The sequence below is a fragment of the Ictidomys tridecemlineatus genome, chromosome 13 (genome assembly GCF_052094955.1).
Source record: "Ictidomys tridecemlineatus isolate mIctTri1 chromosome 13, mIctTri1.hap1, whole genome shotgun sequence".
Taxonomy (NCBI): Eukaryota; Metazoa; Chordata; class Mammalia; order Rodentia; family Sciuridae; genus Ictidomys; species Ictidomys tridecemlineatus.
Genome location: NC_135489.1, coordinates 12,339,881 through 12,362,241, shown reverse-complemented (window position 1 = coordinate 12,362,241; position 22,361 = coordinate 12,339,881). Strand labels below are relative to the sequence as shown.

Genomic DNA, 22,361 nt, shown 5'->3' with positions numbered 1-22,361 from the left:
ACACTGGCAATCCCTGGAATTCTCAGTATGGCATTGCCAACGTGATGTGCTGATGTGGTTCTCTTTAGAAAGAGCGTATTTTTCTTGCATCAGGGCTGGGTTTGTCAACGTTTCCCTATTAGTAAAGCAGAAAGAGGGTCAGAACTTCCAGCTTCTCCAGAGCCCAGCCATCCCTCACAGTGGCTCTCAGGCCCTTTACAAGCACTTCCTGTTAGGGCTGGGCTTTGTGCCCAGCAGGTGGGGAGTTGAGTCACTAAGGACACAAATGGAAAGGGAGGAGCCAAAAAGTGAAGGCTTGCATTTCCTTGAGGGACACAGCTCCAGTCCAGCCTGCCAAGCTGTCCACTTCACCATCAGAAAGCAGCAAAGGTAAGGAGAAGTATTTCTGTCATTTATCCTGGTTGAGCTTATTCTCAAAGGGGAACCAATAAAAGCAATGTAAGGCCCTTTGACATGTGAGCCAAATGAGGGGGAAGCTTATATTTTAATAAGTGTGGCTTCTGTTGATTCCTTTATGAATCCATGAACACATTGGAATATCATTGATAATGTGCATTTTAAAAATTTTGAGGCGGGCTCACTTGATTTCAAATCTCTGATTTGTTGAGTAAAATGAAACTCCGTGGATATTTTCTACTTAATAACAATCCTTATTTGAAACAGAGCTAGTCATGCATGGCTGTGTGTCCTGTAGGATGAAGCCTCTCTTGGTTCCTTGAAGGATCTCATCTCCACTCCGTTGGCCTTATTAATCACCATGTGTTAGAAAGAATTTCTTTATTTTGCTTGTTCTGTGTTTTTTTTTCTTATGGCTATAAAATCAGTCTGTTAATATGTGTATTTTTGCACATGGGCATAAAAGTCTGAGGGTTTATGTTTGTGTGATGTGGTGTGCATTTGGAAATTTCGATTAGTTCTAAGACTGAGCAAAACTTTAGAGAGTTTGAAGGACAGAGAGTGAGAGAAAAGGATTTGCTCTGACTTCTGGACACTAAAAAAGCTGTCACAAGACAAGAGTCCTGTGAGTGGCTGCCTTCTGGGTTTTATGAGGCTGATGTCTTAGGAACATTTGGAGATGTTTCTCCCCTAGAACTAGCCTAGACCCTCTGTCCCCAGCAGTCCTTCAGTGTCAGTATCACCTGGTGAGATAGGTTCCTTCCTCACATTTCCTGGAGAGCTGGGTCTCTTTTGGAAACCTCCCTTGTAACCCAGAAAGTCTCCAGCACCTGCCTTTCCCTAACTCTCTCCCATAGCAGCTTCCTGAGGTCACGTTCCTTTTGCTTGGCAGAGGAGTTTCTTACCCCCAGAAGCAGACAAAAAGGTGCAAAGGAGTTTTCTATAATTCATTCCATGTCTGGGGATTCAGGTCGAAGCTCGTCAACGTTTAGGACACTCCCAGCTTTCTCTCCCCACCTGAGTGGGACCTTCTCAGGGGTCCATTCAACTCTGATAAAACTCCATGTGCCTTGGGACTTCTGTTAACTGTGGGCTTCCTCTTCCATGGAACTGACTAGGTAATACAGATCAGTCTAGAAGCTGTGGAATATTCAGAATGTTGATTTCTCTAACTGACGTGGATTTGGGGGTGAATGTGAGAACACTGATAATTTCTTGGGAATATTTTCCCTGCCCTCAGGGAATGGTCAGTCCTGTGAGGAAGAGCCCAATGAGCCCAAATCTGCCTGGTACATGTGAAGACAATAAGTCTAATGCATAAGCTCAGTGGAATATAAGGCTGACACTGGGACTCTGTGTGAAAGATTTCTAATGCTAAAAGGTAGAATTTTGCAAAATGAAGAGGAACCATAGACGCCCTCCATGCTACACTGATGACAGTTAAAACTCCATCTTGACAATAAGCCTGCTAAGTACCAAAGTTCATAGACTAATTCTAGTTATATATTTCCAATGATTTTTTAGAAAAACTTGAACCTAAAATCTTCCCTTTTTTGTACTGTGAGCTGAACTCTTGAAGATTCGTAAGATCTGTGAAGTAAGGAAAAATAATAATACATTCATTAACTATAAAGTTAGCCTATTAATGCTCTAAGTCTTACACAAAATTTCTTCATTTTTCTTGCAAGACACTGTCATTGATAGAAATAGTAAACAGTGCAATAAAATCATCATTTTATCTCAAAGAACCACTTTTCTTACTAGCATATGGTAGCAGGTGGGAGAAACATAGATTTGAGAACAGATGGACCCCTGTTGGGATCCTCACTCTTTGACTGACCGCACATGACCCCTGCAAGCCCTTGCTGTCTTCTCTGAACTGCAGAAACATGGCTCACCCCACAAGACTTAAGACTCCGAATGGTACACGTGTAGTACTTGGGCCATTGCAAACTGAGTGATTCAGTTGTTTCCTTTACAAAGAAATTCTTGAATAGGCGTGTCCTTGGGTGTGTATGAGGATGTTCATCACAGCACTCTTTGTGATGGTGTAAAGCAAGAGGCCATTTAGGTGTCTGTGCCTGGGAGTGGACAGACAGAAATGGGCAGGAAGCACAGGAAGGCAGCAGTCAGCAGTCACAGATTATGTTCCCAGAGTCACGCGGACGCATCTTAAAACATAGTACTAAGTGAGAAGCCATTTCACAGAAGCTCATTTATGAGAATTAAAAGGGAATAAACTAAGAAAATTGCTATTTTGTAAGAACACATATAATAAAAGGATATGATTTAAACAAAAGCAATGTCTATGGGGTGGAGGGGAAGGAGAATGAAGTAGGCCGAAGGCAATAATCTAAGGAGAGAATGGCCTTTGTAGCTCAATGATGGCTTGTGACGGGAGAGAGGAGTGAGATTACTAGAGCCTTCTGCACTTGCAGTTATAAAAAAGATAGACAGCAGACAGACAGACTAATAAAAGTGTTGGACATACCCTAGTATGTGTATGTCCAGCAGTGTAGTGGTGTATTTCAAAGTCTAGTACTATATTCCAAAGCCTTTTCTTAGGTAATAACAGGGCTTCAATAACATGTGTGGACAAGCTCTTTTACAGTAATGCTATGACATAAATTTAAGAAAAATAAGTGTACATTTACTTGTATATTTGAACTTGCCTTCAAGAACAAGATTCTACTAGCTAACTCCATTCACTGTGATGCAGAATATAGTATGAAGAATGTCCAGCTTTGACAGTCTTCATTATTGGGTGAACATTCATTGCCCAAATCACTAAACAAAGTCAAGGACACTGACATCATTATGCACATCACAGAGAACTATATTGAAATTAATTTGAACGACAGAATCCTACTAAAAGAATAGAATTGCATTTTAGTGAAATAAGACTAGCAAAGTCCTCTGTTATACCTTAAAAACAAAACAAAAACAAAACCCCAAAACATCAAGAGCAAAGAAAAGTATAATCCAGATTTGGAGTAGAATAACTGCTGGGCCCTATTATACTCTGCTTGGTAGTCTGACAACTGGAATGTGCAATATCCGCTCCTTAATGATAATTTTAGGGCAACCGGTTTTGATTACAGGGATGTGCGAGCATCATTTCTACCTTACACATGCCATGGGTCGTTATTTTGGAAGTCCAAAAGTGACACACTGTTTTTGGGGCTCACTCTGTCTGACATAAATTTAAGAGAGCCCCTGCTCTCTTCTCCCTCCCCAGGTCTGAAGGCTGGGCTCTGTTAGCTGTGTTTGACAATCAGGGCACTGCAGCACTGTTTTGGTAAGACGCATGCCACAAATACCTGAATCAGTGACAAGTTCACATTCCAGAGAACACACCTCCTGTGAGCTCAGCTCAGATTTGCACTGACCCAAGACAAGTTAGTACCTAGAATAGACATGCACAGGTGGGGACCAACACGGGTCATTTGTCATAATGTCCAAGGGAATGTAGGCCTAGACTCAGGTTCTATAAAAGAAGGCAAAGCTGTAACCTAGAAGGTCAAAGGTAAAAGAGTGAGATATTTTCAGGTTCCCCAGAGACTAAATAAGAAAATATGTAGCTGACCAGGAAAGCGTGAATGTGGGGGAGGGCTCATTGGCCTTAGTGAAAGGTGCCTAAAGAAATTCCTAAGGTGAGTTGGGATGCTTCAGCTGCCAGTGCCAAGACACCCAACTAAAATGGTTTATTTAAAAACAAGGAAAAGCTTTCATGTGACGTGACAAGAAGTCCCATGTTTGGGCAGGGCCCAGGTTGCTCATCATCCTGGATGATGTGTCATTGAGGACTCAAGGTTTTTCCATCTTTTCTCTCTGAGATGCTGGGCATCCTCTTGGCTGGCTATCTCATGGTAGCAAAACAGCTGCTACAATAGTAGTTGCATGTACATGACATGACTCTGAGAAGAGGGCAAAAGCTGGTGTCCTCCTGTGGGTCTCCTCTTATCGGAGAGAAGGCTTTCCCTGAAGCCCTCCAGCAACTGTTGCAATAGTTTTTATTGGCAAAAAATTACAGCCTTTCTGAGTCTTAAACCAGTCACTGACCTGAGAGACAGATGTCTCAGTCGGGTTAGGCCAACCAAGGCTTGCTCCTGGGGGCTGAGGAGGGTGGAACCTTCTCTGCAGGTGTGACCTTATAGAATCTGAAGGAAAGCAGGTTCTCAGCACAGAAGGAAAGTGGGAGGGGATGGCTGAAGAGTGGGCAATCCACATTTTTTTAAAGCTGTCTAGGGAAGAATTTAAGGTATTTAGAAAGAAGAAATACCCATCCAAGGAAGGGAGCATGGGAGAGAATTCCAGTGGTGGCCTGCGGAGCAATCTGAGGGTGGGAGGTGGGGAGACCACTGAGAAGAGAACCCCAGGAAGTCATTCAGAAGGTCCGAGAGGAAGGGGAGGGGAGGGAGCATCCTGGACTGAACTTCTGGTCTGAACTTCTGTCTAGCTGCATGGGGGCCCGCCACACCATGAGTTGTCTGGTCTCTCCTAAATGGGGCTTGCGGAGCGCCCAAGGACTCGTCCTGCCTGCCTCCCACCACTGTTTTGACTGCCCATTTCATGTTTTTGTAACATAGCATTCTCTTGGGTGTCTGAGTCCCTGTTCACGCCGTTCCTTCTGTGGGGAGCTCTTTTCTGACACGCACACATCTGGGTGAGTCTGATTTCGTTCTTCAAGAGGCAGCGGGCACCTCGCCCCCTCCAGGTCTGTCCTACCTCTCAGGTTGTGCCCCTGCCTCCTGCTCCCTCAGCATCACTGTGTAGCATCACATTGACCAGACTGAAATCCCCTCCTGTGCTTCTTTCACAGGTGCTTATCCTGTGGCTGCTGCCAGCGTTGGTCCAGGTGCTGGAAGAAAGCAAAAGGGCAGTGCTTGGGCTGTGGCTCAGGGGCAGGGTGCTTGCCTAGCATGTGTGAGGCACTGGGCTCCATCCTCAGCACCGCTTAAAAGTAAACAAATAAAGGCGTTCTGTCCATTTACAACTACACAAGAAAAAAAAAAAAAGCATAAGGGCAAAACCTAGCCCTTGCTCTAATAAAGGTGACACCCTGGAGGAAGTGGGTCCAACAATAAACACATACATACTCAGTCAGTCCAGTGACATGTAACAAGTGGCAGAAGAAAATGAACATTGGGGCTCTGGTGGAGAGATGGTGGCTGCCTTCTCAAACTGAATGAGTGATCAGGGATTCTTACTAATGAGAACATGTCACCCAGAAGGAATGGAAGGAGGTGACATGGCTCATGCAGGGTGAACTGGTGGGAGAGTGGTAGGGGATGAGGTCTGGGAGGGAGCTGGGGCCAGCCTGGAGAGCCTTGCTTTCCATGGTAATGATTTTGGTTTCTTCCCTGAGAGGAGGGAAAACACAGGGCTTTTGGGTAGGGGAGAGCATCTTTTAAAAATATCACTCTAGTTTCTGTAGAACATACCATGGAGAGGGTAAAGAGGGACGTAGGCAGCTGGGTGACTGTTTCAGTACTCCAGGAGAGAGTGGAAGGTACCTTTGACCAGGGTGGTAACTGAAGAGTGTGAGAAGTGGGCAGAGGGTGGATATTTTTGAAGCTGAAGAAACAGGATATTTTCATAGATGGACTGTGAATGAGAAAACATTTAAGGGTGATTTGTTGAGAGCCACAGCCGAAGGGGCCCCAGCAAACTTCCAGCTGATTGGCTCACAGCAGCCCCAGCAAACTTCCAGCTTATTGGCTCACTGTGGCCCCAGCAAACTTCCAGCTGCCAGCTGATTGGCTCCTCTGTGGTGATGCTCATTGGGCTGTTTCCCCGCCCATTCAGACCACGGAGCTGCTCATTGGGGGATTCTTTTGGCTCCGCCCATGCGGCCCAGCCAATAGGCCTCAAGAGTGGGAAGAGTGGGGTTGAGAGGTTCCCTGGAAGCTGGTGGTGGCAGTTGGGCTCTGAGGGAATTCCTGAAGAGCTCCTGTGGTGCAGCCTGTGTTCTAAAAATAATGTCATAGTCTGGCTAGCACAATTCAGGAGCCACTTGTCAAGCAGAAATGAACTTTATTTTTAGAACACGCTGTACCACATGAGCTCTTCAGGAATTCCCTCAGAGCCCAACTGCCACCAGCAGCTTCCAGGGAGCCTCAAGCCCCACTCTTCTGGCTCATTGGCTGGGACGCATGGGCGGAGCCAAAAGAATCCCCCAATGAGCAGCTCCGTGGTCTGAATGGGCGGGGAAACAGCCCAATGAGCATCACCACAGAGGAGCCAATCAGCTGGCAGCTGGAAGTTTGCTGGGGCCACAGTGAGCCAATAAGCTGGAAGTTTGCTGGGGCTGCTGTATGCCAATCCCTGGAAGTTTGCTGGGGCTGCTGTACGCCAATCCCTGGAAGTTTGCTGGGGCCCCTTCCGCTGTTGCTCTCAACAGGTGATCCTAAGCTCTTTAGCCTGAACAAGTAGAGAAGTGAAGGTGCTATTTACCAGAGGAGAGGCTGGGGAGGGGGTGTTCATTTCTGCACCTTAGGTTTGAGAGACCTATTAGCTACAGAGCGGAGTTTGAGTGTGTGGCTGGCTGGATGGTCTGGAATTCAGGGGCAGCGTAAATGCAGGGGCTCAGAGCATATCAACCTCATGCAAGGCCCGGGCTGGATGAGGTCAACTTGGATCTGAGCGTGAATGCAGGAGAGGCCCAAGATCTGAAGTCTGATCCATCATGCATGGAGGTTGAACGTGGAAGGAGGTCCTACAGAAGACAGAGGAGGCGGGGTGGGACCAGGAGAGAGGGTCAGCTGAAAGTCAGGGCCAGGAAGCACCAGGCTCCTGAACAACAAGACTTTCGGGGACAGAAATGATTCTTTTTTTTTTTTTTTTGAGAGAGAGAGAGAGAGAATTTTAATATTTATTTTCTTTTAGTTATCGGCTGACACAACATCTTTGTTTGTGTGTGGTGCTGAGGATCAAACCCAGGCCGCATGCATGCCAGGCGAGCGCGCTACTGCTTGAGACACATCCCCAGCTCCCAGAAATGATTCTTGATCACTGTTATTTCTGTAACTCCCTACAATTAGCTCCATTAGTCTTGGTGTAGTGAATAGAATAAACTCTTCCTTCCCAGCATGCTCGATTCCTAAGGTAACACATTTACCACCAGGTCATCTTTTCTATCTCAGCATTCCTCTTCATTCCTCAATGGCCACTAACATGGTCATGAGCCCAGGATTGGGGCTCTGATCACCTTCCTATGGTGTGGCCCACTTTACAGTGTTGCCGCACTTTCCTGGAGGAGTACAGGGAGTGAGGTCCATCAGGGAAATAAAAACGTATGACTATCTCACAATGAATCCCACTATTATGTGCAACTATAATGGACCAGTGAAAATATGTGCAGAGAATTTTGTCTAACACTACATTATTATCAGATAATTTGTGCAAGCATGACTGAGACGGAGGCATTTCCCTCCTATGAGGCTGCAAAATTGTCAGTCTAGTGGGACAATATCTTGTTTGGCTGAGTTTGTTTAGTTAAAGAATTTTTCTGCACGAATTCCAGGCTGAGGTGTTTCCTAAAGCGTGGAAATCAAGCACAAAAGAATCCAATTCCCCATGCTCTTTTGCTCCTGAACAATCATAGATCTTTTTTTTTTGGTAAGAGTGAAAAGACTTATTCAACTGTGAAGAATAGAAACAGAACTCTTGCAGGGACAAGTGGGGGCCAAGAAGGGATTGCCCTATAGTTCATTCTTCCATGTTCACAAGAGATGGTGAGATAGTGTTGAGCCATTGGCTGGAGGATAGTAGATCTAGTCATTGGAATCTAAAATGAAGTGAATTCCTCCTTCTAGCATTTGCTACTTTTTCAGAGGCTGAGACAGGACGTATACGTTTTCCTGAAGCCGTGAGATCAGACGCCTACATTCATGACATGTATAACCTGAACTCTGGGTACCATCAAGTGATGTTCTGAGATTATTTTCTCCTTCCTGTTCTCAGGCAGAGCTTGGTGTCAGAATGGGCTCCCTCAGCACAGCAAACGTTGAATTTTGTCTTGATGTGTTCAAGGAGCTGAGCAGTAACAACGTAGGAGACAATGTCTTCTTTTCTCCACTGAGTCTGCTCTCTGCGCTAAGCATGCTCCTCCTTGGTGCCAGAGGGAACAGCGCAGACCAAATAGAAAAGGTAAGGAACCCATGGGCAGTTTCCCCTGAGCCTCGCACTGTCCACGTGTCCCTTCCCTCCCTGTCCTCTCTGCTCCACCATATGACTTCTATCTTTATGCAGAAAGAACTGCCAAAACACACTTGGGCAGATCATGTTCTTAAAAAGGGAAAATGGCTTATGTAACAGGATACACTGTCATGCAAATAGTGTGATCCATGCATCAGATGGTCTCTTCCTTATTGTCAGGGGTGCGTTTAGATAGCTTTGTGTCACCATGACCAAAATACCTGACAAGAACAGCTTAGAGGAGGACATGTTTATTGTGGGCTTGTGGTTTCAGAGTTTCAGTCCATAATCAGCTGACTCCAGCTCTGGGCCTGAGGTGGGGTAGAAGATCCCTGCAGAAGAGCTCAGCACAGGGAAGTGGCTCAGCTCAGGGCAGCCAGGAAGCAGAGAGAGAAGGAGGCACCAGGACAAAATAGAAACCCCAAAGGCACGCCCCCAGTGACCTGCTTCCTCTCGTCACACCCTACCTGCCTACAGTTACCACCCAGGTCAGCAGTCCCTTCTAATTATTAATCCACCAAATGGATTAATCCACTGATTAGGTTACACTCTCATTTCGCCTCTGAATATTCCTGCGTGGCTTAACCCGTGAGCTTTTGGGGGAAACTCATATCCCAACACAAGTGGCGTCACAAATAAGTCTCTGTGGTTTACTCTAGGAATTCCTACTTTCAGTGATTTAAGTGTGATAGAGAACATATGTACTTTTCTTATAGAGGAAGACGTCCTTTTCTTATAGAATTTTAAACAATTTGGTGAAACTTACTGCATATTAGAAATTAGTTAAGTTTTAAAAAATATTCGTTACTACATTTCTTCATCACAGCTCCATGTAGCAGTTGGGCAGTGTTATCCCCATTTTACAGACAGGGAAACAGACTTGGAAGGAACGGTGACTTTTAGGTTTCATAGGCTAATAATGGTGATTTCCATATATATATATAATTTCTGTAAAGCACCTAGAGAAGAATATCACTTAATAACTCTTAAGACACTTGCCTGTCTTACTGTTGTCCTCATATCTTACTATTGTCTGTGCTGGGAAAATGCAACGCTTTGCCTTGCCCCAGATGGGCACCATCCTAGTTAAATGAGCCAAGAAGAATAGGAGAGGGAAGTCAAGAAGAGTGCCTAAGAGCTCAGTCCCTGGAGCCTCATGGACAGTGGTTTGGAGCAATGCCTTGACCTTTTGGCCTCAGTTTCCCTTGTATAAAATGGGGACAGTAGAATCTACTCATAAAGTTGTTGGGAGGGTTAAATAACATATGTAAAGACGACCCAGGACTTCAGATGAGACATGGCATCCTTAAAATCTGGCTGTCACTATCAGTCTTTCCCTGAAGTGAAAGAACAAACACAGCTCTCAACTTTTGTGGACTCTTTTACTTTTGATACTGATTGATCCCGTTTCCCTTTTCCAGGTGCTTCACTACAATCATATTGCAGAATTCTTGAAATCAGAGTTCAGGGACTCAGCTGAGGTATGGTGACGTCATTGCTGAGCTGTCAACTGCACCTTCACATCAGAGCCCCAGAGAGGATAGTCCAGGGCTGGAGAGCATCACTGTCTCCTTGATCCCTCCTTCACTGTTTCTGATAACCTCTGTAGCCTATTTAACACTATGATAATGACAGTGATGACATTACTGTCATTACTAATGATATTAGCAATATTAGTCAGAGCCCCCAGATTTGACGATTGCCTTCGTTCTCACACACTTCTGTTCTGTGCTTCTTGTTGCGTCTGCCAGCCTTATCTATGCAGGGTTAGAATTTTTCTGCTACTGAGGAAATTGAGAAAGGACCCTGACGCTTTGCCATGTAACTACAGACTGGGTCTGAGGTTGTCCCACCCACATGCTTTGGGACAATGGTCCTTAGTTCTTTCTAATAGGAGCATCGTTTTGACATCAAAATTATATAGGAGTCCCACATGAAAGTCGTTATTTGGTACTGCTTGAGAATATACATAAATGCATATAGATTCACTGAAATTTTGCTTCAAAGTACCTAACTTATTATCAGGAGACCAAAGCCATGGCTTGGGACTCATTGCTTCAGGGAATATAGGCCTCAACCCTGCAGGTCGGTAAGTTCTTAGCCACCTTTCAAATCATCAAAGCTGTAAGCTTATCAGAATTCCACCACTGAGGGACAAATGAGGGTGTTGGAACTGTCCAGTAAAGGACCAAAGTGTTTCATTAAGAAGCACATAGAAAACTGAGACCACAAAAAGAGTGTGGCAGAGAAAAAAATTGAGTCTATAAGTTTAAGAGCAGTCACAAAACTTGGATTATGTATCTGAACATATCACTAAGATCTCTTTATTCATGGAAACTCCAACTTTTGAATTAAACCATTAGAGCCTAGTGCATACAATTCTCCACACAGTCTGCAAACAAAGTCACAGCTTGGTGAGACTATGGCGCTAAAGGAGACTTAAAAAAAATTAAAAAAAAATTTAAAAAAAAAACACTTTAAACCTTATATTCCCTGCCCTGTTCATCAGAGGCAGACACCTTGCTCTCAGGTACTGTTTCCATGTTATTTATGACACTCCAATGGCAAGAAATCCTGCCACTTGACAAATCACTCTGTTTATTTCTATCAGTGCAGTCAAGCGGGAAGGCTGCATTCCGAGTTTGGACAGCTCCTCTCTCAAATCAACCAGTCGGGCACTAACTACACCCTCAGCATCGCCAACCGACTCTATGGGACAAAGGCAATGGAATTCCATCAGGTGAGCCCATCTGGCACCTTCTGAATTTCATACAATGAAATCTATAAGGGATTATTTTTTAAAAAGGCATTGGCATTTAATTTTAAGAGATTGAATTTGAGCTGACCTAGGGTTACAGAGACACGATTTTATCAAAACTCTCATTAGAGTTGTGAAACATCAAATAAAAATTCTTTACCATAGAAAAATCTCTAAAGCTGTCCAAGAACCAAGGTAAGAGATGAAGCACAAACCAGCATGGCTCCAGAATGCCAGCATAGAGCAGGTTTTGGAGTGAGGAGTCAGTTAAGGGAAGGCTAGTGTCTATGCAGAGGCTGTATCCTTGGATAGTATGTTACATGTGAACAAAATAGTGAATGCCTTTAGATATTGTTCATGACATTTTACATAAGTTTTTAAAATGTCAATAGTCTACTTTAGATATTATTAATTTTATATAGGATGATTTGTGAAGAAATTCACACACACACACACACACACACACACACACACACACACATGCACACACGCATGCACGCACCCTGTGGGAAGCCTTCTGGTAGACGTCAGACAAGGAAGTCATGTGACCACTCTGGTTATTGATTTTCTCATCTATAATATGACAGCAATCACATAATCACTCCTGTTTCTTTACTTTGAAGCAATAAGTGGAGGGATGGTGTGAGATGCAATATCATTTTTGTTTTGAGTGTTTTCAAACCAAGAAAGCTGATGATATGACAGAAGCAACAACAAAACATTTCTGAACATATTTTGGGGGAAAGTTTTTGGATTTTTTAAAAGTGTATTTGTTTTATTAAAAGTAAGTACCAGGACTGGGGTTGTGGCTTAGTGGTAGAGCACTCTCCTAGCATGTGTGAGGCTCTGGGTTTGATCCTCAGCACCACATAAAAATATATAAGTAAAATATAAATATTGTATCCAACTACAACTTAAAAATTTTTTTAAAAAGTAAGTACCAGCCCAGTGTAGTGGCACAGGCCTGTACTCTCAGCTCTCTGGAAGCCTGAGGCAGGAGGATTGAAAGTTTGGGGCCAGCCTAGGCAACTTAGTGAGATCCTGTTTCAAAACAAACAAATAAGTAAGTAAATAAACAAGGGTCGAGGATATAACTTAGTAGAAGAGTGCCTCTGAGTTTCAATCTCCAGTACCACCCAAATAAGTAAATAATAAAATAAAAAGAAGCACATATGGATTTTGCTTTCTGTCAAACTCGTATCCACGAACTGCCTTCATCTCTGTTGGGACTTTTGAATGTGTTTGTTTTCTTTGTCCTTTTTTCCTGTCATTCGGTTGTACTTTCTTTTTTAGCAATATTTAAGCTGTTCTGAGAAACTCTACCAAGCCGGCCTGCAGACTGTTGATTTTGAACAGTCCACAGAAGAAGCGAGAAACACCATTAATGCTTGGGTTGAAAATAAAACTAATGGTAAGGATGAGTCACTTATGTGTCCACAGACTTTATCTGTGCTGTGTTGATACACTTCCTGGGTCAACGTGCTAACAGGGAGGCTGAGCGGGTCCAGGACTGGAGAGATAGATCAGCAATGAAGCACCGGGGCCGTGTTCAAAGGACTCCTGACAATCATCTGCCCCATGGCTCTGAGAATGAGAGTGAATGTCATCTCCACTTTAGAGAAATGTTTTAAATTCTGCAGTTTATTTATTTAAAATCAATATTTAAATATTTATTTAAAATCAAATCTCCCTTTTGCAATTTAAAAACCCCTACCTATTGTTAAATATTACTTTAAATTTAAAGTGGCACATTACATATTTGATGCAAAGATTTGTTCATTTCTTCTATTTAAAATATTTAAATATTGAAACCAGCCTTCTGGGTAGCTGAGATTACAGGCCTGTGCCATCACATCTGGCTTATACCAGAGATTGATTAATATCTAAATAATTAAATATTATTAACTAAATAATAATAATAATTTAATTAAATACTATTTTTTATTAACTAAAATAATTAAATAAATTAACTAACTAAATATTAGCTAAGGAAAGACTTAAGGATACACAAAGGTAGTGAGAATATATAACGCACCCTTGCTCACTATCCCTCAACTGACTGCTGATCACCAGTGAGCAGCCTTACTGCTCTGTACTGTCATCCTGTTCCCTCCACTTCTTTCATATGATTTTGGAGTAAATCCTAGAAGTCACTATTTTTTCTATACTTATATTATTTTTTTCTCTAAAAAAAGTAGACTTTAATATGACTACAACACTATTATCAAATCTGCAAAATTGAAAATAATCGTTTAATATTAATAGATATTTGGTGAGTTTTCATGTTTCCCCAGTCGCTTTTTTTTTTGTCTAAATCAGGATCCAAGCAACATTTACACATTGCAGTTGGTCATTATGTCCCCTAAATACTGATTTTTTAAAAAATATACATACTTGATAAAGGCTGAGAAAAGAGGATCTCGAGTTTGAGACCGGCCTTAGCAACTTAATGAGGCCCTTGGCAACTCAATGAGGCATCAGCAACTTACTGAGACACTGTCTGAAAATAAAAAATGCAATTGGTTGGAAATATGGCTCAGTAGTAAAGTAACCCTGGGTTAAATCCCCAGTACCAAAAAAATCAAAAAACCAAACAACAAAAATTCTCCCACACAGTTATAGAGAAGTAAACTACTGTATGTATGCTGTTTGATAAATTCTCACAAGGTGAACACACCCATTGCCACACCAGGTCAGGAAAATAAAACATTAGCTACTAGGAAGGGCACTGCCAAGAACACTGCAGGTCCCCTCCCCAAAGCTAACCCCACTTCCTCCTGGTGTTGACTTCTCCCATTTCTATTACACAGAAGTTCTGCCTGTTTTTACAGTTCATGCAGTTGGGACCACAAATATGTGTTTAGCTGTTTTAGTCAATATTTAGCTTGTGGTTCTATGCTGCATGCCTTATTAATATTCATCAATGTGTATTTCATCCTCTGAATATCCCAAGTATATTTATTCATTCTATTGTTAATGAACATTTGGGATATTTTTAGTTTGAGCAATTATAATTATAATTATATTAGCAATTATAAGTAGCACCCCTAAATGAATTTTGGTATATATCTTTTTGTATGCGTATGTATGCAGTGTGGTTGGGTACACACCTTGAAATGAAATTGCTGTTTGTGAGGTAAGCACACACTTGATTTTAGATAGTGCCAAGCATTTTTATTAATTAGTTGCATCAATTTACTTGCATAAGCAATAAATGGGAATTTTATTTGTTACTGGTCCATGCCCAAACTTAGCATTATGAGTCATATTAATTTTAGCCACTCTATTTATTTTTATATTAATTTGTATTTCTCTTATGAATTATATGGTCAAACACTTTTTCATTTGCTTTACATTTTCTTTTGTGAAGTGCTACTATATTATGTAAAGATGATTTGTCTACTTTTTTTTCTTATAAAATTTTAAGAGTTCCTTACACATACAGAATACATATATTATGAATGACTTCCAGCATTTTGTACCTGTCTTTCCTAATGATGCTTTAGATGAGTGGAATTCCTAATTTCAAAGGAATAAAATGTATCAATCTTTTCCTTTACAATTGGTGCCCTTGGGTTCTGTTAAAGAAATCTTTGCTTACTCCTATTTCATGAAAATATTTTCATATTACAACTTCCAGAAGCTTTATGGTAGTTTAACTAGATTTAAGGTTCATTTAAAAAATCATTGCCCTCTACATGGACATCTAATTAGCATAGCACCATTTGTTAAGAAGAAAATTCTTTCCTGATTACACTACAATGTAAGCTTCATCACAAATTAGAGGCCCATGTGAGTTTGCTCCTGGTCTCCATTCTGTTCCATTTGTCCATGTGCTTATTCTCATGATCATGCCATGATTGTGGCAGCTCCATAATGAGTCCTCAGGGCTGGACGGGGAAGTTCTCCGGCCCTGCAGGTCCTCTTCTAGGGTTGCCTCTGCTAAACTCTATCCTTTGCATTTCCATTTGCATTTTAAAATTAGCTTGTCATCTTTTATCCGCTATACCACTTGGAATTTTAATAGAAATCACTTTGAATCTATAGAGTTGGGGAGAAAAGGTATCTTTTTTCAGCCTCCAACCTATGACCATGACATTTACCTTATCTAAGTTCTTTCAGTAACATTTTGCATTTCTCTATCTTGCAATCTTGTGCCTCCTTTGATAAATTGCTTCTAAATATTTGAGAAGTTTGTTGAACTTTAGCTCAGGTCAATTATTATTTGAAGTGTTATTCTTTTAATAAGAAGTTATATTTAGATACTATAATCTGGGTATGAGTGTTCATTGCTAATGATTTGGTCAGACTTTCTAAGTGAACATAACTAAGGAGTATTTACTTTTTTATAAAAATGAAACATCATCTCTTACATGTGTTATTTATTATAATTCAGATTCATGGGATTTTTACTTTAGATAAATCCCCCCTTGTATACCCATTTCTCTTATCTCATGTCAAAAATACCTTTTTATAAAGTCACTGATATTTTTGCACACTCTCTTCATTCTACAATACACACAGTTTCCAAATGACAGTACTAATCAAAACAAACAAAAAGCAATAGCTTAAGATTAAAAAAATTCAGTTCTTTTTGTCCTTGAGTTTAATCCCCCTAAAGGTGTGTAGTGGAATTACCTGTTGAAATAATCCTCTGTGTGGTTATGCCATTGACTCATGATACTATTAGTTCCTGAAGTCTTGAAAGTTAGGCAATCCCTGATGTGAGAAGAAATTGAATCTGAATAATAAATTAAAATTAGGATAAAATGACACCAGATTAATTAAAATAAATTAAAATTAGGATCAAATGACACCAGATTACAGTTAGAGCTAAATTTACTTGTAGAGAGCATGTCAGCAACATAAAATTCTTCTCTGAGCATAGGGCCATGCTTTCCAACATATGTGTATCCCATTTCATCTCTTAATAGTGAAGAGCTCTCAACAATACCTTCTTTGTTGATGGACTCACAGATCTTATTCACCTTTTGTTATAGGTGACCAGATTAAAATATGTATCTATCCAGTTTTTCTTATTAAGTTAGAAAATGTTTATACATTTTTCGATTTTTTAATTTACTTAGCACATAGTGCAAAATGTGTTTTATCTCATGTACCCACTCTGATCTGCTGATAGTGGCTGCTCAGGAACCCTGAATTGAGAAAGAACCTGAGCAAAAGTCTATAATTGAAATGCTAACTTCAGGACAGTAGGGGTATTTTTCTGTTTAGTTTAGTGTCATAGCCTTTGTTTGGTTTTAGTGTACAGAACAGTGCTTGGCACATGCAAATCAGTTAAAGCTTGTTTAGAATGAAGTGGATAAGGTTCTCTGCCATGAGTATATGCATTAGGGAGCTAAATGTGGATTTATTTAGAATATTATTGCTATCATGCATTCATATGTTTGTTTATCCAGTTATTCAGAAATACATTTTGAGCATTTCAGTTTAGATATTTTTATCATATGCTAGTTATTGTGTTAGGTCCAGAAGTTTAATGCGAATTAAAGTCTTTGTCACTTGGATTCTTAGGTTCTTAGATATATCTATGTTTCATACTGTATGATAGATTGTATTCCAGAAAGGTTTCATAGATTGCAATGCACTGAAATTCCCTAAGATGGCATCACGTTCAATTTTGATCAGTATATTTCCAAAGCAAGCAATTCCTCATAGCTTTTTATAAGTTCTCGATTTTCAAATATGCATTTATTTCAAATTCTGTTGTATATTTGTGATATACTAATTCTAGCACATTGTTAAGAATGAGTGGTTCTTTTTAAATACTTAGCTGTTTGCATGTAGTGAGGTTCTGGTAAATATAAAGGATGCTAAATAGTAAAAACAAGACACAATACATTATTAAAGAATTTTCTGAGTAAGCAGTAATATATAATAATGCATTGGGTATAACTAGATGCAGGAAAAATTGACCCATCACTGAGGTACTAGCTACTCCCTGGACACTATCTTTTGATTAGAAATAGCAAAACCTTCAGTATTCATTAAAATAAACTTCCTTTGACAGGAGTCTATGGCCAGATGAAAAAGTTCTGCTGCTATCTCACGTGTACAATAAGCTTAAGTAATAGATGCACATTTCTTGTAACTATTCAACTTTATTATCAGCAAGTTCAAATCCAAATACAATTATCTTTTTTTCTTTCGCTACAAGGAAAAATTAAAAACCTCTTTGGAAAGGGCTCAATTGACCCTTCCTCTGTAATGGTCCTGGTGAGCGCCATATATTTCAAAGGACAATGGCAAAATAAATTTCAGGAAAGAGAGACTGTTAAAACCCCCTTTCAGCTAAGTGAGGTAAGTGTTTTATTTTCAGACTGATGGCAAATTTTGGAGAATGTGATAATCATTTAAGGACAACTGAGAAAGATTTAGTGAACATACTGGGCTAAGTTTCTGTCACTGCTTTTTCTATAAACTTTTATGTTTTCCTTGTTAAGTGACAATACCTTTCTCTGGGGTACCTAACAAGCGTTTAGACACTGAGAGTCCCTGGAATGGAAGACACCTATTAATTTCCTAATATTTTATTTGGACATTCTTTGAACATACTGAGATTACTTTCTCTAACAGCACAATAAAATTACCTGTGCTGTTTTTCTTCTAGAGAATCCCTCTAAGAGGATTAAAAAAGAAATTGACATTATGATTTCATTTTCCCAGATTAGTAGAAACTGGGTTGATTTTCAGTAGACTCGAGTCATCTATGGGCATTAGAACTACTCATCTCTAACTATGACTTATTTTAAAATAAAAATAATCAAATAAACTGTGCACATAAAAGTAATAAAAGGATATACCTGGTGTTTACATGCCAATCCTGCCTTTGAAGTGTTAATGTAGATATATTCATGATACACAAGGAAAGCAGCATACATACATACCTATTCACATATGTAACTGTACCTTCTAGTTACAGTCTTTTCTTTTAATAGGATAAAAGTGTCATTGTGGAAATGATGTATCAAACTGGAACATTTAATTTTGCCTCCATCAAGAATCCACTGATGCAGGTCCTTGAGCTGCCCTACGCCGGCAACAAACTGAGCATGATCATCCTGCTTCCAGTGGGTACAGCTAACCTAGAACAGGTAACACACAAGAGCACCTGCCTGCAGCTAGAGCAAGAGCGCCCCCACACACACCCTCCTGCACTCACCCTGTATCCCATGATGCTTTACAGCCAGTCACTGATTCATGATCTGGGCTCAGCCCCATCACCCCAGGAGCTTGGACAGGAAGGGTGCAATGACCTTAATCCTCGGGTAGGACAAGCTATTCTTAAGTAAAAAGGTACATGGGGCAGAGTGACACACTGTACAAATACACACACACTTATGAATCTTTTGACACTTGGGAGACGTGATGTTTTCAGTCCACAGAAATCCAATTAAGCTGTCTTACAACCGGGGAAATTACTACAGTATTTCTAATTCAATTATAGGATCCTGTTTTTAACATTCCTTGTTTTGTGGGGAAATTAGTGCTATGGCCTTGAAGAAGAGGTCATGGTGGTGGTAGGAGTTTGGGTCCAACCCTTGTCCCTAGCTGCAGCCAAAGGTGCCCTGCACAGGGGGGCCTTGGAATGACCACACCTCCTCCCCCAATCTGACTGGGACAGCTCCTTAGGAAGACAGTTGAAGCTTTGGGGGCCTGCAGAAGCTCATGGTCAGTCAGCGAGTGTGGGCTTAGGGTAAAAACAGTGTGGCCCAGGTGGGGGCAGAGGGCAGGGAGGGTTCCCGAAACACATGGGCTGGGGTGTGTGCTTTCAGTTTGAGAAGTGAGACATGAGATAGGCACAAGTCCACAGGGGACAGTCGTGAGACAAGCACAAACGTGGCTCTGGGAACAGGTGGACCTACAAGTATGGCCAATTCAGAAAGAAACAGAATCCAGGGCCTGTGGTCAGCTGGGATGGAAGATATTTGGAGGCACATAGCAGTTTGGAAGCAGTTTAGATTCTGCAGAAAGTCCTGTGGGAGTAGAAAGGGTCTAAATTAGAATAGGAAGCTCAGAGAAGGTTTCTGGAGGATAATCTCAGGGTGGGCCTTGCCAGATGAGCAGAAGATGAACAGGCAAGGTAAGGGGACCCTGCGTGCTCCAGGCAGAGCAGAGAACATGAGCAAATGCCTTAGAAGTGTGAGGGTTTGCCAGGCTGGGTGTTGTACACCTGTAATCCCAGTGCCTCAGGAGGCTGAAGTAGGAGGATCACAAGTTCAAAGCCAGCCTCAGCAACCTAACAAGGCCCTAAGTAACTTTGTGAGACCCTTTCTCAAAATAAAAATATATAAAAAGGGGCTGGGGATGAGGCTTAGTGTTTAATTGCTTCTGGGTTCAATCCCCAGTACCCCCTATTGCCCACCCCACCAGAGAAAAAAGTGTGAGGGTTTTTGTCATGAGATCATGGTAACTTGGATTAAGGCAGAAAAAGAAAAAGTAAAGGGATACTTCAGGATAAAAACTACCTGTACTTTATGAAAGATTTTACATGATTAGGGCAGGAAGTGATGAAAATGCTTTGAACTCTTGACTAGGAAAATGGGATGTGACACTTTGGTAGCTCGGCCCTGCAGGAGGGCTGGCTAGAGGGTCTCAAGTGCCCAAAGGGAGACATTCCAAGGGTCGACAGAAAGTGATAAAACTGGATAGAGAATGAGAATTCAGGGTTGCTGAGTCTTCTTCTGGAAGCCTGAGCAGATGTGGAAGGTGAAGTGGTTGGTAGTCGCATGAAGGGTGTCAGGTTAGCACCTGAGTTCAGTTTTAGGAGCAACCCAACAAAAAATAAGGGACAGGAGGAGATGAAAGCTGTCCCAGTGGAACAAGAACAAGGGGACCTGGCATCTTAAAAGCCAAATGAAAACCAAGTTCCTAACGAAGAGTGTGATCAACTACTTCCCATGTGCAGACTGAGAAGAAGTGGTTGAACTCATCCAGGAAGCAGACACACAGGGACTTCAGGAACAACCCAGAGAGAACTCTAGGTGAAGCCTAATGCCCAGGGGATCGAGGGTGCACACAGGAAACTGCAGGATGAAATACAGACCCGAGGTAGACCAAAGGGAAGTGAGGTTAAACGCAAGACTGTTTCCAGAGAGGCAGCACATGAGCATGCTCTCCAGGTAGAGAAGAAAGCAATGAAATCGAACCATTCCTATTGAGAATTTATTTTTAAAAAAATGTATTTAATGGAAAGCCTGCATGTTTGGCTCAGGTGGGCTCATCTGTACTTTTTCTCTCAGATAGAAAAGGAGCTGAATGGCAGGACGTTCCAGGAGTGGACCAGCTCTGCTAACATGATGGAAAGAGACGTGGAAGTTCACATCCCCCGATTCAAGCTTGAAATCAAGTATGAGCTGAACACCCTGCTCAAATCCCTAGGGATGACTGACATCTTCAACCAGGCCAAAGCTGATCTCTCTGGGATGTCACCAGACAGACGCCTCTACTTATCCAAAGTCATCCACAAGTCCTATGTGGATGTCAACGAAGAGGGCACGGAGGCAGCGGCAGCCTCTGGGGAAAGCATTGCTGTGAAAAGACTCCCCATCCGAGATCAGTTTGTGGCAAATCGTCCCTTCCTGTTCTTCATAAAGGAAGTTTGTACCAATATGATTCTCTTCGGGGGCAAGCTTGCCTCTCCATAAATAGAGGGGCTGGATGAGGCTCAGGGACACAGAGGAGGTGTCGGGGCAAACAGGTGACTGCATCTGCACCTCACATTCCTCTGTGTCTCAGTTTGCTATTCTGTAAAATAGGTCTAGGATCTTTTCTAGCTCATTCCTGAGTTGGCGAAACTAAGGCTGTGGTCACCATGGAAGAAAAAACATTTACACAAAAGTTTTCTAGCTTTTTTTTGTTGTTGCTGTTGTTTGAATCTTTGGAGCCTTGTGTGAGTACTACCCAGGTGACATGATCAGTCAATGAGAAAACAGTTAAAGGCTTAGATTCTCTTGACTTGTGTATACTGGTAAGATTGTGAATAAGTGACTGCTCTGCCTTTAGAAAAATAGTTTAAGGGCTTCTACTTTGGATGGATTTTTAAATGTTATAATTTTCCTTGCTGTTTAAAGATAACATTGTAAGTTTCAGTTCAGAATTCTGTATTGACCATAATAAATGCATGAAATGCCTTAAGCTCTTTGAAGACTTATAAGCAGCAATTAAATAACTTATAAAGGGAGATTGTGAATAAGGCCAACTCTAAGTTAGTGAATATTTTATTGGAATTTTTGGCTAAATCACTGTTAGGTACCAAATTGGGTGACATAGTTCTTCCTTTGAAAAAGTCATTCCATGAGTAAGAATTCAGAAGAGCAAAAGACAGATACCAATCAGGTAGTTTGACTTTGGAGAAAGCCTCCACATTTTGTGCCCAAGATAACATGGAGCAAGGATCAGATGATATCAGCTGAAATACACTCACAGGGTTTAATGTGGAACAGGGGGAGACAAGAATCACTAGTGACCCATGTAGAAAAGATGGATTCTTGGCATCTGCTTTTCACCTTAAACATCCTGAAGAGACGGTGATGAAGTCTGCCAGGGAATGCTGAGTCCTTCTGGGTGGTACCTGGCACGAGCTGGGCAGGAGTGCAGAGGTACCACCTGCACCAGTGCTGGGCTTGGGATCTCACTTGTCCCCAAAGCCCCTGTGTTTCAGGTCTGGTCCTTGGCTGCTGGTGCTGGAAGGAAGTTAGGTCAGTGGGGTGTACCTTGAAGGGGGGTACTGGGACTCCAGCTCCTTCCTCCTTCTCTCTCTGCCTCCTGGCCACTGTGAGGTAGGTAGCTTCCTCCGCTGTGTGCTCCTCCCCACCATGATGGTCTGTCCCACAGGCCCCAAGGCAATAGGGCCAAGCAATCATGGACTGAAACCTCTGAAACCATGAGCCAAAATAAATGTTTCCTCCCTTTAAGTTGATTTTCTCAGGCATTTTGATATAGCAACAGAAAGCTGACTAATGCAACCAGTTGTCCTGCAAGTAAT

General features: G+C 41.7%; 1 protein-coding gene across 1 annotated transcript; it reads left to right on the top strand.

Moving 5' to 3' along the window:
- The first annotated feature begins 218 nt into the window (after positions 1-218).
- Serpinb11 (serpin family B member 11) lies at positions 219-21,511 on the top strand. Its single transcript, XM_005323004.4, has 8 exons — positions 219-369; positions 8,362-8,547; positions 10,017-10,076; positions 11,207-11,335; positions 12,647-12,764; positions 17,532-17,674; positions 18,313-18,468; positions 20,617-21,511. The coding sequence occupies exons 2-8, from the start codon at positions 8,380-8,382 to the stop codon at positions 21,019-21,021; spliced, it is 1,179 nt and encodes a 392-aa protein (XP_005323061.1). The 5' UTR covers positions 219-369; positions 8,362-8,379; the 3' UTR covers positions 21,022-21,511.
- Positions 21,512-22,361: the final 850 nt, after the last annotated feature.

Excerpts from the sequence above, each read along its gene's own strand:
- Serpinb11 (XM_005323004.4), top strand. The coding sequence starts at position 8,380 with ATGGGCTCCCTCAGCACAGCAAACGTTGAATTTTGTCTTGATGTGTTC. Across the intron at positions 11,336-12,646 it reads AGGCAATGGAATTCCATCAG|CAATATTTAAGCTGTTCTGA; the intron begins GTGAGCCCATCT and ends TTTCTTTTTTAG. Across the intron at positions 12,765-17,531 it reads GGTTGAAAATAAAACTAATG|GAAAAATTAAAAACCTCTTT; the intron begins GTAAGGATGAGT and ends TTTCGCTACAAG.